Source organism: Labrus bergylta, chromosome 2 (genome assembly GCF_963930695.1).
Source record: "Labrus bergylta chromosome 2, fLabBer1.1, whole genome shotgun sequence".
NCBI lineage: Eukaryota > Metazoa > Chordata > Actinopteri > Labriformes > Labridae > Labrus > Labrus bergylta.
Window position 1 is genome coordinate 20,361,628 of NC_089196.1, and position 15,588 is coordinate 20,377,215.

Consider the following 15,588-nt stretch of genomic DNA (forward strand, 5'->3'; position numbering starts at 1 on the left):
ATCCACAGAGGCACACATTATTCGTCGGCGGGGGATACAATCCAGTTTTAAAGAGCCTTTTTTTTTTTTTTTTTCCCCTTTCCTGAGAAATACCAGAAAACACAAGGTCTGTAAGCACAGCCCTGCTTGGTTCTTGCTAGAGAGAAACTCCTCCCTGGATCACATGTAAGAAGGAGGGAAAGGCTCAGGATGGGCCATCGCATCATGATAGTGATTATTTTATTTAATCAGGACAAGTTGGGAAATCTCTGAATGGACATTGGCACTTCCTGCAGATAAACTGGTAAGGTGTTTTGTTTTTTGTTGTCATTTTTAGAAACTTTTTTTTGTCTGTGTAAATCAACAAATAGCGGATTGATGGTGTTTTGCCCCATGGAAAGATATTTAAAATGTTTTATACTTAGAGATCGCTGCAGGTTAGAGGGTGAATTACTCAGCATCTTGTCAATGTGCTGACAGCAGAGAATTCAATACAGTTAATCATGCACAAGGGAAATGAGCCCAGATTTGATTGTAGTATCTCATGTCCTGTCACTGCTGTGATGCTAGAATCTGAGCTGCATGACTTTTTTACTTAAACCTGTAACCAGCAGAAAAAAGATGTTTAGACTGCTCAAAGGAATGTAAGTGGTACTTATTTTTTTCTTGCTTCTCAACCATTGCATTCATAACCAAATCTGATTTTCCATGCTGTTTTTATGGGCCTACCCATCCCCAGCTGTAAGTGTAACCGAAACATTGCAGTGACCTGAGTGCCGTCATGCAGTATTCAGCTGCCTGCCCACAGTCCTTGCAGTCAATAAAAGGAGTTCTGTCTGCCAAACAGGCTGTTTTTTCGCTCAGCAAAGTCTGATAAAACTCTTGACTGCTCATGTGGAAGCCAGTTCCAGTCATGTGCTAGTCCCTCTCTGATCAGGGCCTCATGAGTGGGGAGTTATGACGTCCTGCAAAGCCTGCACCTCAGACTAAAAAACTGTTGCTTAGCAGGACCTAATTCACCTTTCTTTACTAGTTTTTTTGCTTCCTCTAAACTCTTGTGATACATGAGCCATCCAGAAGTCTTTTTTTTTAACTGTGAGTTCACCTCTGTGGCAGGTTGAGCACTCAGCTCCACAATGGCTGACTGGGATTATGACTACCTGATCAAGCTGCTGGCTCTGGGGGACTCGGGGGTGGGAAAGACAACCTTCCTCTACAGGTACACAGACCATAAGTTCAACCGCAAGTTTACAACCACAGTGGGCATTGACTTCAGGGAAAAGAGAGTGGTAAGTGATAATCAGGTGGTCACATTTAAGGCTTTAAATTCTGCTTTAATGGAGAAGAAGATAGGCAGATCATCATCATATCATGCTTGATGGTTTGTTTCAGATGTACACAGGGACAGGTGTTGATGGGACGACTGAGAAGAACTTCAAAGTCCACCTTCAGCTTTGGGACACAGCAGGACAAGAGAGGTAAACACAGGTCATATTTACAACATATTCATATTTATTTATCATTGAAAGCCCCAGAGCAATGGCGTTCAAGATGTGGTGCTCCAGCTTGACAGTAAAGTTATTCTATTTCATTCTCTAATGGCGTGAAGTATTCCTGTTACTATAAGTGTACGTTTACTTTCTTAAGAAAACAATGTTACTCAATTCCTGCAACACATTCAAACCTTGGGAGACCTAGAATAAATAGGCTAAAGCACGGGATTTATTGGTCAGGATTAACTTTTTTTTTTTTTTTTTTTTTTTTTTTTTAAATAAAAACTAACTATAATAACATAATAAGGGTATTAACACAAAAACACATACACAAGCTACAGTTATGCTAGCACCCATGTAAGACTGAGTTTGTTGCAAATATATCTTACTTCAGTGTGTTAGTATTCTAAAATGTGTTAAGTAGCAATGAACATTAGCCATTTTTCTGGTTGTTATAATGTTGGGGTGCTGTGTTAAAATGTGTGTCTATATTTGCAATAGTTGTATTGATATTAAAGTCAAAGTTTAAAGTATCATTCTGCCAGTAATGCTAGAGAAGACGAGGGATCCCCAAAGTTAGTTGGACCTCAGGGGACTGTGAATGTCTTTTCAAAATATCATGCTAATCCATCCAAACATGCTGAGCATTGCTGAAAATCCAAACACAGGAGATTGTTACTGCATTAAAATGTTTTCATTCTGTTTTTTTTAGGTTCCGCAGTCTCACTACAGCTTTCTTTAGAGACGCCATGGGTTTCCTGCTGATGTTTGACTTGACCAATCAACAAAGTTTCCTCAACGTCAGGAACTGGATGAGTATGTGTCATCTCAGCAGCACACTCCTCTTCAGATCAATGCTCTAATAGATCAATGTTTCCTCTCCCATTACCACCAGCACCAAGATTAAGAGGTTCCTTTTTTTAAAGTGTGTGATCACCTTGACTGAATGAGTTTCTGATCTCATGTCTGTTTGCATTTCACGGTTTGAAGTAACTTCCTCTGTGTTGGTTCAGGTCAGCTCCAGGCCAATGCGTACTGTGATAGTCCAGACATTGTGCTGGTGGGCACAAAGGCTGACCTACGAGATGTGAGGGATGTTCACGCCAGACAGGCCAGAGATCTGGCAGACAGATACGGGTGAGGATTTGCACATGTCCTGGTGTCTGTAAGTTACAGATTCAGGTTTACTAGAAGGTGTGAGAGACTGTGTGATGTGAGGGAGATGCTACAATCAATGCTAATCTCAATAACTATCTATGTAACCCAGAACTTAGGCTACATTTCCTTTAGTGTTGATGTAAACTGAGAAACATGTAATTGAATTTTATATTTTTTAAAACATGGATAAAATTCAAATAGGAGGCGGCCACCAACGAGCAAACAAGATTGGACATCCTTATGTCTTCATTTACATTTTGACATAATTATTTCTTTGTCCAACAGACTGATTCACTTTTTTTACAAGGAAATACTTTTTTGATAGACAGTTTGAAGGACTTTTGTCGTATGTTATCAAAAAAAATACAACTCAAGTTCGTGATCAGATGATTTACTTTTCAAAATCAAGCTGATCCCATAATTCACAGTGTATTTTATTATTTGGATATTAAACTGAAAAACACCTTAATCAACACTCAAATAGTAATTGTTTGCATCCCGGTTTGGTTGGTTTCAATGTATTACTGCTGCTTTTCATGTTGATTATGTTGTCTTAATGGTCTAGACTTTTTCACTGTAGTCTGCTGAACAATTTATCTTGGACATTTTCAAATGTAACTTTATATTTTGAATAATTTTATGTCACAAGAATTTGGTCAACATCCAGGAGATAATCAAGCATGAGGTTTGCTGGGATAACACTTTGCTTCTGTACCACAGGATGGTGCTGGTGATTCGTTTTCAACCTTGCTCCACTTTTCTTCATACTTTATAATTTCAGTCAGCACACAGTGGTTTCCAGCCTTTGGGGTCAAGGACTCCTCAGGGGTGGAAAGATTAAAGTAGAAAATACCTTTCTATTTCACAAACTTCTGTTTTTTTGTGTTATTTATTAACAATTAAATACCAATTGGCTATACTTCTTGATATATAAAAAAACACATCAAACAAAAAAAACGTGTAATCACTGAGAGTCACATGAAAGGTTTGAAGTAGTAAAAGCAGTAAAGGAAAAGGAAGTTAACTAATTTAGTGGTCAATCCCAACAACAGCCCGCACTCCTCAAACTATTCTTCTCTCTCTGTTCTCGTCAGCATTCCTTACTTCGAGACGAGTGCGGTGACGGGTGTTAATGTGGAACAGGCTGTGACCACACTTCTGGACATGGTGATGAAGAGGATGGAGCAGAGCAGTTATGGGGGCCCAAGCGCTGAACCTAACGGTAGCCCTGCCACTAGCCATGAAGTGGAGGAGGCACCTGCCAGGAGAAGGTGCGCCTGCTAATTTCATCACCTGAAGCCCAAATTAGCATTGGGTTTTTAAAATGCTACTCTGCTCTGGAGTTTGACTGAGGTGCCAGGAGATAAATAACCTATATCCACTATATCCTATACTTTAATAATCTGGCCCAATTACTGTTGGTATTTACTGTCTGTAATGTTATTTATTCACAGCCTGTGCATTGTTGAGTGTGGAAAAAGAGAGAGAAAATACTTCAAAACTTTGAAGACTGTATATAGTACCTGAATACAGGTATCGTTGTAAAAACTGTGATGTTTTGAAGTCAATAAGAGTTGTTGTATTTAGCCAAAAATAGTCAGTTATCATCAAATGGGTCAAATCAGAGAAAAATACTGTTTTATTTGACACATTAGGCATTGATGGAAGGAATATGCAGGCACATAACATATATTTATCGTAAAGTATACTCAAAAAACATTGAAGACATGGTTACATTTCCTATATGTATGATCAGTTTTGTTAGAACAACCAAGATAGCAAAGTCCCTTGAATGATTTATGACTTTTATACGATATGTACATAAGCAGCCAAGCTTTTTTATGCATTATGGAACATAGTTGCCATGCAGATCGAACACAATTACAAGAATGTTAAAGGGCTGTCAGAACGTCTCATGTATGGTGCTGCATTTGGAATAAAAACACTTTATGGTTAAGTTGTGAATGTCACAGTCTTTAAATGTAATGCACAAAAAGCTTTACTGTTGTTCTTACTGGAATTACAATCCTCACAGACTTTGTTAGTATCAGTATTGTTTTACACACATTCTACAGATTGCTTAAAAAAATTAAAAGATGCCTATTGGAGAATTTCCAGCACACATCAGCAGATTATTCAGACAAGTCAATCCCTAGGAGGACATTCATGGAGTCACAAATAAGTTTCACAACAATACTTTGGCTGCAGTCAAAAAGCAAACCATTTGAATGATTTGTGTGCCACAAAAAGTGATCAACATGAAACTCGACACCAAAAAAGAGGATACTACACTTCTTCTACTTATACTTGTTAGTAAACATACAGGTTCACAAATCCCCCCCCCCCCCCCCCCAAAAAAAAAAAAAAAAAATCTGTATGAAGCTTAAGTAACATTTCTTTCTCCTTTTAAACAAATGGTCTTTGGTGTACATACAAAACATTCCTAATGAAGAGACTACAGAAATTATCCATACACATAAATGACCAATAAAAAAAATTGCCTAAAGATTAGATTTTCAGACTTCAATCAGATATGTGTTTTCATGGCTGTTGTGGTGACTGAGTTACAGACAAGACAAAAGTTAGTTGTCAAAAAATGTTCAGTGTTGCCTAAGGGGACAAAAAAAAGAAATTTTCAGTGTTGCCGGGGGAGACAGACGAAGAAGAAATTCTTTGTGTGAGGAAAGGGTAGCAAGGAAATGCCTGCCACAGTAATTCTGAGTGAGCACGAAAGCACACACTACATCTGGAAAGTGTAAATGACTGCATTGCTCTGTATATTAAAGCTTGGTCTCAGCCAGAATTTGCAACAAGGAGCACATGTTGCATGGTCATGAGATGGTCATGAGATGGTCATGTGGCCAGCTTTCAGTGTTTGGGCCCAGTCCTGAACGCTATATCCACCTCTTGGCTTCAGTCTGGCATAATTAAACTCCAAAGATGACCTACTTTTACAAAAAAAATAATGCTGTTGATATTTAGTTTATCTGCAGAGGTTTGGTCCCACGTGAAATATAGAAGTTCATTTTTTAGTCTTCAAACATCTCATACAAAGACACTGGTGATACTCTTAAGGAAAAAACCACCAGGAAAACAAAGAAAAGCAAATAACTAAATTTTTCCATCAAACGATCATCAAAAAGGTTGTAAAAAACTAGCTCAAAAGATTTGTTAGTGCCTCACATGCTATGCCATTAAAATGGATCATGCGCTTTATACAAGATGCAATATGTCACATAACGTTCATTCATTACTCTGTTTTAGATCATAAATATTGAAATTGATATAGATACATGGCAACTAAATAGCTTTTTCTCTACCAAGAAAAGCTCATTTATAAATATCACAATTCTAATTCATTGTTTTAGTAATTAAGATAGTGGCAAAACTCGGAATAGTTGTTGGTATTCACTTTTTGAAGAAACTGTGTCCAAATGTTGTTTCCTGATGTTTGTAGCCACGCTAACGCCTCATTGTAGGTCACAAAACACTTCAGTTGCAGCTGTTTACAAATTCAAACAATGCTTAAGTGTGTAATTCTAAAGTTAATATGAAATCACATTTATATATAAGTTTCTCAATTTAAAAACCTAAAAAAGGTGACAAGCCTCACATTTCCCATTGACAAAGCTAGCATAGTTGGCTAGCTTAACTTGCTACAGCACATCCTGTTCTCATTAAGTGGTAAAAAAAAAAAAAGGACTGCACTCTGCACTGTAAAAATGGAAGCTTTTTAGATTTTAAATTAGACTTTACAAAACAAAACAATTCACCTCTTTTACCAAGTGTAAATTAACCGGTAAAATTATCAATTAGCATGATTGAGGTTAGCAGTCAGATATTTTCCAATAATGCGTTTAGCAATCAGAAATGTTTTTCAGTTGTTAACCCTGCTGAAGATTTCCTTTCTTTATTACAGCTTAAATTAACTAGCTCAGGTAATGGATTCGGACAAAATATACTATGAGTACTTTAAAAAAAAACGTTTATTAGCTTTCTTGTGAGCAGGGATGTGTCCAGACTCTTATGACTGGGTTGGCCCACCTGGGGCATTGACTTATGCAGGGTCGGCATTAAGTTTGAGGGCACACGCACACAAATTATTATTTACACCCTTTCTATCCCCACTAATAATAAGCAGGTAACACTATTTGGCAACATATAAATCTTCTTAGCTTGATCTTTTAGGGACTCACAATTTTAAATGCATGCAAACTCTTGTTTGCTGTCTAACTGGCAAACATACATTTAACGGCAATTAAGTCCATTGCCAATTTGACAGTTTGCACACATTAGTCCTTAGAAATTTTCATGGAAAGCGTAAAATAAATATACACTACTAAAAGCACTAACATTAGCATGTGGAAACAGCCAGAATAGTTGATTTGTACTTAAGTTCCGCCTCTGATTAGACACATAGCCAGTCATAGATTTGGATTTTGGGTTGGCACTTTGGGTACACGCCCCTGCTTGTGAGAGTTTGTTGGAGTCATAGCTAGTTAGCTTAGCTAAGCATACTGTTAAGACTAAACTTTGAAAACAACTTTTGAAAAAAACAGCTACAGGCCCTGTCCAAAGATAACGGGAGTACAACTACAAAAACCTGTAGTCTGTATAAGTCTGTATAACATCTTACTTCTTGTTTGTCCAAACAATACAAAGCTTATAAGGATAATTGTTTTTAAAGGTTCCTTTTTCTTGGGGGGGGCAGTGACTTTATCAAATCAAAAGTTACTTCTAAAAAAAACTTCAAGGATTTACAAAGATACAACTACAGGATCTCTTTGTAAATTTTCATTTAAAAAATAAAATGTAAATTTTTCCCCATGTTGCAGAAGAGCAAGGAAATGTATAATTTCCAGCTTCCTGGATACATATAGGGTACAGCAACGTGGGTTACAAGTTAAAAATCCTTTCTTAAACATACAGTAGACCAAATATATTTAATCCAGAGGGTTCAACAAGTCTGATGAACTGAAAACAATTTAGGAAGAGCTGTTAGAGTTTGTAAACAGCATTATTGTTTTTCCCATGCATTGCTTGCTAATTCGGCATTGTGACATTAATGAAGTCGCTAGCGTGACCATAGACGTAGTCTCTTTTTTGCAGATATCTCGTGTTATTGTCTCAGAACCTAATGTAGGCTGATTCTACTCTCAAGAGTCCAGCATGTTAGCACAACACACCCCATTTGTCCATGAATTTATGGCTTATTGTTGGAATGTTGATTATTATTCCAAAAACTTTCAGCAAAATTTGAAGTGGACAGTCTGTCACGACTGTCTACAGAGAGTAAAAGACACACAAGTATATTTATATTTATATAGAGTACAATCTTGTAAACACATACCATCTTCCAGAGTAGTGCAGCTTGTGGCACACCTCTTGGGGGGAAAGGCCTGAAAACAGAAACTACACCTCTCTTGAGGCATTAAATCTGATTACAAAAAAACACTGATCTAACTCCTTCCCTGAGATTAGGCAGTGATTTCAGTGTACAGAATCAGTATACTGTTGTAAAAGGCGATTAATCAATCAACACCATGTCAAACAGAACTTGAAGATTTCACTGCTGGCATTTCCACAGCAGAATCCCCTGCAGTTAAAACAGACGTTTGTTAAGATCGAGCTGTTTAGCCACGGCCATCAGCCATCAGCCATGCAAAGGAGATCAATGGAAGCAACTGAGCAGCATAAAAGTCCTAATTGTGGTACTGAAGACAACAACATACTGGATGAGTAACAACGCTGTGATTTACATCCCGAGTGAGCCTGACATCTTCATGTGGCATTACAGTGTGATGTGTGTGTTTGTGAAATGTGGGTGTCAAAAACTGACTTAACTCTAATCATGCACTGTGGGCCACAACAAAAGTGTAAGCTGAGCTGATGGATCTGGGTCACCATCTTTGGAGTCACCTCTTCAACCATCCAGTACTCATTGTGTGCCTAAGAGCAGTGCGTCAGGCTGAGTCTGATCACGCCTTCCCGGTGCAGCTTGTAGAGCAGCTTGAACTCGGTGGGCAGCTGATGGGTCTCCTGCCACTTGGTGGTGAATTTGGTCCCTTTCTTGTCGTAGTAGTGGTAAGGCAGATCCTTTCCCGTGTTGGGGTCCCAGCCAAAGGGCCAGAAGCCGTAGAGGTGGATCTCGTCGCACATGGCAGAGGCCAGAGTGTACATGAGGATTCCAGTGCTGAGGCGTTTAGGGGAGAGGTTTTTAGTTTTCCAGTATCTGTGACGGAGAAAGGCAAGATATTCATCAACTCATCCAAGAACAGAAATACATCATCCCATTAAGCTCCTCAGCCTCTCCCTCTGGTTTACCCACATATCAGTAGTGGCAGTGGAGCTCCAGTCTGAAACTCCTACTGCAGCCCCTAAAACCCACACCTATACATTACCCAAACCCTTCGCTAATTACCTTTCAATCTGCAACATGAACATACTCACCAACACATTCAGAAATAGACAAACTTTTCATTTTCATTTTGTTTTGTCTTTATTTATTTTTTTGTTTATCTCCCGCCTACAATATGTCTGATTATTTTGCAATTATATTCACTGCCATTCAACACAATGTTTTGTGTTGCATCGTCTTGCACTTGTATTGCTTTCACACTTTATTGCACAATAAAGTTAAAAATCTTACATCCAAACGTTCTTAGTCAGAATACCGATATTAATCCCACAGCAATCTATCCGACCGTGACACCACTTTCCATTTCATGCTCCCTTTCTGGTCTATTCTTTTATGTGTGTGATTATGGTTTTATTGTTTTGAACAATATTATACACAATTACAAAGTCAAATGTTGAGAATATGAGATGTACTTAGGAAGTAAGTCCACTGCTCTGTTTTCATATCATGGTATTCAGTGTAGGCCACTATATTCAATATTTTCCGAGTAGCATCTGATGAGATAACAGATGGGAAAGGGATTGCTCATAATGATGAACCCATAGATATTATTACTGAATTATTCAATTTCTCTGAGCTCCAAGAACCTTAAACCATCTTTCAGCTGGCTTTTTTCTGCCAGCAACTTTACTGTTTTGAGGTCGCTGCTACAGATCCCAGTCTTTTGGTTGGTGGAGACCAAATCAGAGCTAGAGGGAGATAAATATTGGACTTATAGTCATCGACTGTCAAGAGACACATCTCAAAGTGAATGCTTACTTTACTCTGTATCTACTAGACATGGAAAATGTAAAAAAGTAAGTCTTAAAAAGTAACAATATATCAATAGTGTTTTAACAGCTTTTTTTCTCCTTCCCTTGAGCCAAAGAAAGCATGAATGGGTATCATATAGTCAATAATGTTGATACTCAGTCCACTGTCTTTGCATTTAACTCTTGCTGGCCTTAAATTGGTCAATTGAAGTCAATTTGTATCCACCCTTTGAAAGTTAATTGTTGAACCCTTACCAAAAAGAAAAACCACCAAATGTTGCAGCCCTGATCATAATCAGCAGTCATTCTCTCATTCATTCACCTGAGTCTTAACCATCAGAAACACTGTCTTACTTGTTGACATCATGCATGATGTTTCCAGGCCAGGCCAGTTCGACCTTCAGTTGGCCCTTGTGCTCCACAAAGAAGTCCACCAGGGTCCTGGTTACTGTGGCTGAGGTATGAAGGAAGAAGGCGGGGATCCACAGGATGGCTCCCTCCAGCTTCTTCAGGTTGAGGAAGAAGTTATTCCTGTCTTGAATGGTCAAGAGGTTATTGTAGTACCTCTCCAGGATGCTGGGGTTGAAGGTGGTCAGGTTGGTCTTCTTTCCCACATCCTTTGAGTAGACATCTGTGGGGGCAAAGTTGCAGCGGAAGACAAAGTCGGCCTGGTCGATCTCTGGGCCACAGTGGCTACCTGTCAGGATGCCACTGTTTCCCACCACAGAGCATATGCTGTAATGCTTGTTGCGGATGGGAGAGGTATCTGGGAGCAGGGATTTGAAGTTGTTGCTGATCGAGAAAACATATTTGTGGCTGGAGTAGTCAAAGTGCATCAGCTGGCCCACACGTACACTATTCTTTGTGAGGGAGAAGTTTTTGGGAATGTCGATGTAGTTGAAGATATCTTTCCTGAAAGAAGACAATCACTTGTTACACACAGCACATTGAGATGTACGTTTATAATATACAGTATGGGGCCCATAATTGCAAAGGCTCCAGTTTAAAAGGATAACTGCATAATTATGTAAACATGTGACGCAGCCACAAAACATGGTGCATGACGCAATGACTGCAACAGCAATTACTGAGCAGTTGTTTTTACCTGAGTTTGAAAAGATTAAAGAATATTTGATTTGTTGATCCTCAGAAAATATTCAGTGACCACTTTGATGTATGTATTTAACCACAAATGCAAACATATGACAGCCCGAGGTTCTCTCAGGACACAAGGTAAAAGGCACTTTTAAAATGATAAGTTACATAATTAATATAACTGATAGTGGCAGCCCTTATATGAAGACTTTTAACTATACAATTTTACCAACCACTGAGTGTGAAAGATTTAGATCCATTTTCTGGGGATTTAAAAAGCATTCTGAGTAATTTGGGACATTGCCAATGGATATGAAAATAGTTATCAAATGACAAACGTAAGAGCAAAATGCACATTTTGGATGAAAGGAAACTCTTGTTATGCTAAGTACATGGAGAATCAAGTTCCACCCATCATACTCAGCGTTTTCCTAAGTCTAGGAATTTAATATTTATTTATTATTTAATATTATTTGTTGTGAAAATGCTGAGGCTCTTTAACAAACAAGGAAATCTACTTTCTTACAGGAACAGTGTCCAACATATAACTGTTTATAAAATGATAAATATCTGTAAACAACACAGCCACTTTGCTCCGTGGATTTCAGCTTAGGCAAACCCTGCCACATGTTTTCCAGCAGGATGACTGAGTCTTGGATGTTCAAAATTCTTAATAAAGCAGAAAAATCTGATCGTTAAAATTGTTGGAAATTGGTTTATCTGACCTTCATTCAGTCACGTAATAAGAACTTGATTTGGCACATACACAAAAAACACACACGCACAAATCTTTCCCAACATACATACCCATGCCAAACCTGTGTCTGTGAAGCAGACATTTCTAGGATCTGTATCCATCTTGTACAAAACAACAATCTCTAGAACAGGGGTCCCCAACATTTCTTCATCTGAGAGCTACTTTGAAAAAATGAAAGTGGCTAGGAGCCACTTGCATCAAATCGCTGGCATAACACACAGCAGCTGGATCAAGCTGCTGTTTGTGCATGTGTGAAATTGCAATAAGCCAATGCTTACAATAATCTTAAATTCACATCAAGGTCCGAGAAAAACACATGAACATTTTACACTTCTTATTGTGCCACATAGTAAGCTATGTTGCTGAAAATTCACATCAATGTCCAAGAAAACATTACTACTTTACACTTGTTTTTATGGGCCAAATATATGAATAGTTGAAAGAGGTGCATTTATTGTCGTCAGATTTTTTTATTTTTTTACACAGTCGGTCAACTTATAGGCGAGCTACTGAAAACTACTGAAAACCTGCCTCCCAGCTACCTGTTGGGTAGCTCTAGGGAAATACACAATGCCAGATCACCTCAACCTGGTAGATGACCAAGAACATCTGGTGAAACAATACGTGTCTGTTATGTAAATGTTCAATGATCTAATTGCCCAAAAAAGGATGTTGAAGGTGGTATATGAGAACTGCTCTAACAGAAATAAAACAGATCCTCGATTCACAAGCCATGCGTCTCTTCTTGATTGTTTAGGAGTGTTCGCTCCACGACAAAATCTCTTACCTCTGCTGATAAAAAGCTGTCTTGTTGAACTTCCATTTGTATGGTTTTCCTTGAAGCTCTTCATTCAGGGCATTGGTTAATGGGATGAAGGAGGGGTCCAGGAAGTTCATGGCAAACTGAGACCTGTCAACAACAACAACCATAAAATATAATGTTTCATCTAGTCTCTTGCCTCTCTGCTGTAAAATGATCTCAAACTAAAAACAACAGTATCTTCTTTAAAATCACATCTGTTTACATCTGATAGTCCGATCACTGTCCACTTATATCTACTCTTTTTGTATTTTATATTTTTAAGTTAAGTTTAAGCTTTAAGTTGTATTTAAATTGACACTTTTTATTTTGGTTAAAATATTTCGTCTACTTGCACTGTTGTTAATTTACTGCTCTGTGTGCCTTTGAATTGCCCCCCGGGGACAAATAAAGTTTTTTGAATTGAATTGAATTGAATCACTGTTAAAGAATGAATCTCGATCAAAAGATCATCTTTTAATTCATATGTCATATCTGTGTTGTTTTAGTTCATTCTTATCTCATTTTTTCACCATTGATTTAGCTGCTGCTCTTTTATTTTCTATGTCTTCCTGTTTTATTGATTTATTGTTGTGTTATTCATTGTTTTGTATTGCATTGGGACTTAATTATTGATGGCATTGTTATTCATTTCAATCTGTTTCATAAACAACTCAAACATTCTCAGTGGAGCTTTCCACAACATGTTCAAACATTAAAATGTTAACTAAAGTGTAATTTGTTAAATGTGTTTGCCAAAAGAAATAGATAAATCGTTATAAAAGATAGCTTTACGTGATGGGTAAACTGTTCAAATGGTTATTTAAAATGATTTAAAAATCTACTTTTATACCTGCAATTGGAACATAATGTGAATCAATGATGGGATAGGTGAATTCATCAACAGGGTAGTGGCGGCAGGTTAGGCCAAAAAGCATTGGCCCGCCACTGTTTTGAGTTCAAGCCCAGGAAAACAGCATCAGCACCTAGGACAGCTCACTGTTTGAATGACAGGAAGGAATTTGCCCCTCAAGTGAATGGAAGATGCTGTTTGAATCTTGCAACCTAGGCCTGACACCTGACTGTGTTTATATTTACTACGTCACTTGCTCGCTTCAAAATACCTCTGCCCAAATTCTGCTGTGAAGAAATATTACTCACCGAAATCTCGCATGAAACATTACCCTAGGTCCTCCCATGTAGTATTTAGAGGAGGCGAAGAGGCTGTCTTTCCTAAGGGACACATAGCTGATGAGCGACAGTATGAGCACAGCGACGCACAGAATAACCAAACCGAGGGCCTTGACGATGCGGACCATCTTGGGAGCGTTTTCATTCCCTGTGTGTAGCTGCAGCGAGGCGTTGGCCTATGTGTTCATCTCCGGGACTGCTCGCTTCTGCTGCCCGTCTGCAAGACACAGACAAACTGGCGTTCATCGGCTCATGTAATTGTAGAAACTGGACGGCTGGTGGTGGTCGGCTGCATGGTGGTGGAGATGCCACGTCTAGGTCCGCTCTCATTTCTCCGTCTGACTTTCTGCTCTCACACTCCGCTGCGACTCCCCTTCAAGGCGGCCGGTTTAATCAAGGAGATGGAGCAGAGTCAATACATCCCAAGCCAGCTAACAGACAACCCCTCGTCCACAAGCACAACCAGCAGCCTCACCACTAACTCCGCCCCCTCGCTTTATCACTTACACACACACACACACACACACACACTGAGTCAGGCTCCCAGCAAAAAGGAAAGCGTGTGCAATGATAAAATGAAAGGGACAGAAATAGGAGGATAAGGATAGAAAATATGGGATGAATAGACACATAACATCCCCCCCCACCACCACCACCCACCCTCCGGTCATAAATCTTCACATTAGGCTACTCGAGTGAATTCAAGGAAATGTACTTACTTGTGTACTCGTGTTTGCTACATCTCACTCCACTATGTGTCAGAAAGAAATATAGATATTTTTTGTAATTTCACTGTATTTATTTTGCAGCTTTAGTTACAAGTCATTGAAGAAGTATTGAGATTGTTTAAGTAGTAAAACTACTCTGTAAAACACCTCATTTTCAATGTAGTCCTTCATTAAAACAAACACATGTCAAAGTACTTTTTTGCAGTAAGATCATTTCCCATTGTTAGCAGAGTCAGTTTGCACAACGATCCTGGCGTGCATACCAAAACTAGACCGAAATATTTACGGAGGAATAAAAGACACTGTGGGGTAAAGGTTCTTGACATATATGCGCACTTCAACTATGAATATCAGCGCATATCATTGGCTGCTGTCACTTGTCATTAATACAGTATAGAACCTTTTTACAATTGAGATCACAAACATTTCCCTTTATGTCAACACCCCCACTTGATCTCACATTATAATAAAAAAAATAAACAGGGTTTTCCACCTTACATCATGTATGTTTTCACATGGTTAATCTCCAAACAAAATCTTATCAAACTTTCTCAGCTTAAACTTTGTAGCTGGTTTGGTCATCACATCTGCAACCATCTGTTCTGTTGGACAATAGTCCAAACTTATTTTTCCATCATTAACAGTTGACCTTACCAATTGATACTTGATGTCAACATGTATACATCTCTGTGTGTTTACAGGGTTCTTAGCCAATGCTATCCACCCTGGTTATCCTCATAAACCTTAAAGGAAGTACATGCTGATGTGCATCAAGTCCCTCTAATAGTCGCATGAGATTCAAACATTCTTGTGTTGTTGCAGCCAACGCCATGTACTCAGCCTCACAAGTGGATAACGCAACAGTAGGTTTTTGCTTTTTAGTTTTCCATGAAATCATAGGACCACTTTCGTTTAAACTTACACAGTAACCTGTTGTACTGCGAGAGCACACATTATCCGTCAACACCAATTCATTGTTTTTCATTTTGTTATTGAATTATCATCGCTGGTGGATTAATTTGTTAAAAAAAAAAAAAAAGAATTTTACTGCTGCAATATTGTAATGCTGTGATAACTGTTGCAGTACTGTTCATCTACAGCTATGGATATTAATGAAAAAAGTCATTAAATGTTCGTAGTGAGAGGTCTTGTGGAATAAGATTTCAGATTAGTTCATTAAACTCAATAAGTAAATTGATTTTTTTCAACTCACAAAGC

General features: G+C 38.4%; 2 protein-coding genes across 2 annotated transcripts; one reads left to right on the forward strand and one right to left on the reverse strand.

The window, feature by feature from the left end:
• Positions 1 to 87: 87 nt before the first annotated feature.
• Positions 88 to 4,587, forward strand: LOC109991621 (ras-related protein Rab-27B). The gene is made up of 6 exons (XM_020643950.3): positions 88 to 283; positions 1,096 to 1,268; positions 1,372 to 1,457; positions 2,185 to 2,288; positions 2,486 to 2,609; positions 3,725 to 4,587. Exons 2-6 carry the CDS (start codon positions 1,116 to 1,118, stop codon positions 3,912 to 3,914), a joined length of 657 nt encoding a protein of 218 aa, XP_020499606.1. The 5' UTR covers positions 88 to 283; positions 1,096 to 1,115; the 3' UTR covers positions 3,915 to 4,587.
• LOC109991617 (alpha-N-acetylneuraminate alpha-2,8-sialyltransferase ST8SIA3) lies at positions 4,247 to 14,137 on the reverse strand. Its single transcript, XM_020643946.3, has 4 exons — positions 13,613 to 14,137; positions 12,440 to 12,562; positions 10,155 to 10,712; positions 4,247 to 8,862 (listed from the first exon to the last, which is right to left on the reverse strand). Exons 1-4 carry the CDS (start codon positions 13,768 to 13,770, stop codon positions 8,580 to 8,582), a joined length of 1,122 nt encoding a protein of 373 aa, XP_020499602.1. The 5' UTR covers positions 13,771 to 14,137; the 3' UTR covers positions 4,247 to 8,579.
• Positions 14,138 to 15,588: the final 1,451 nt, after the last annotated feature.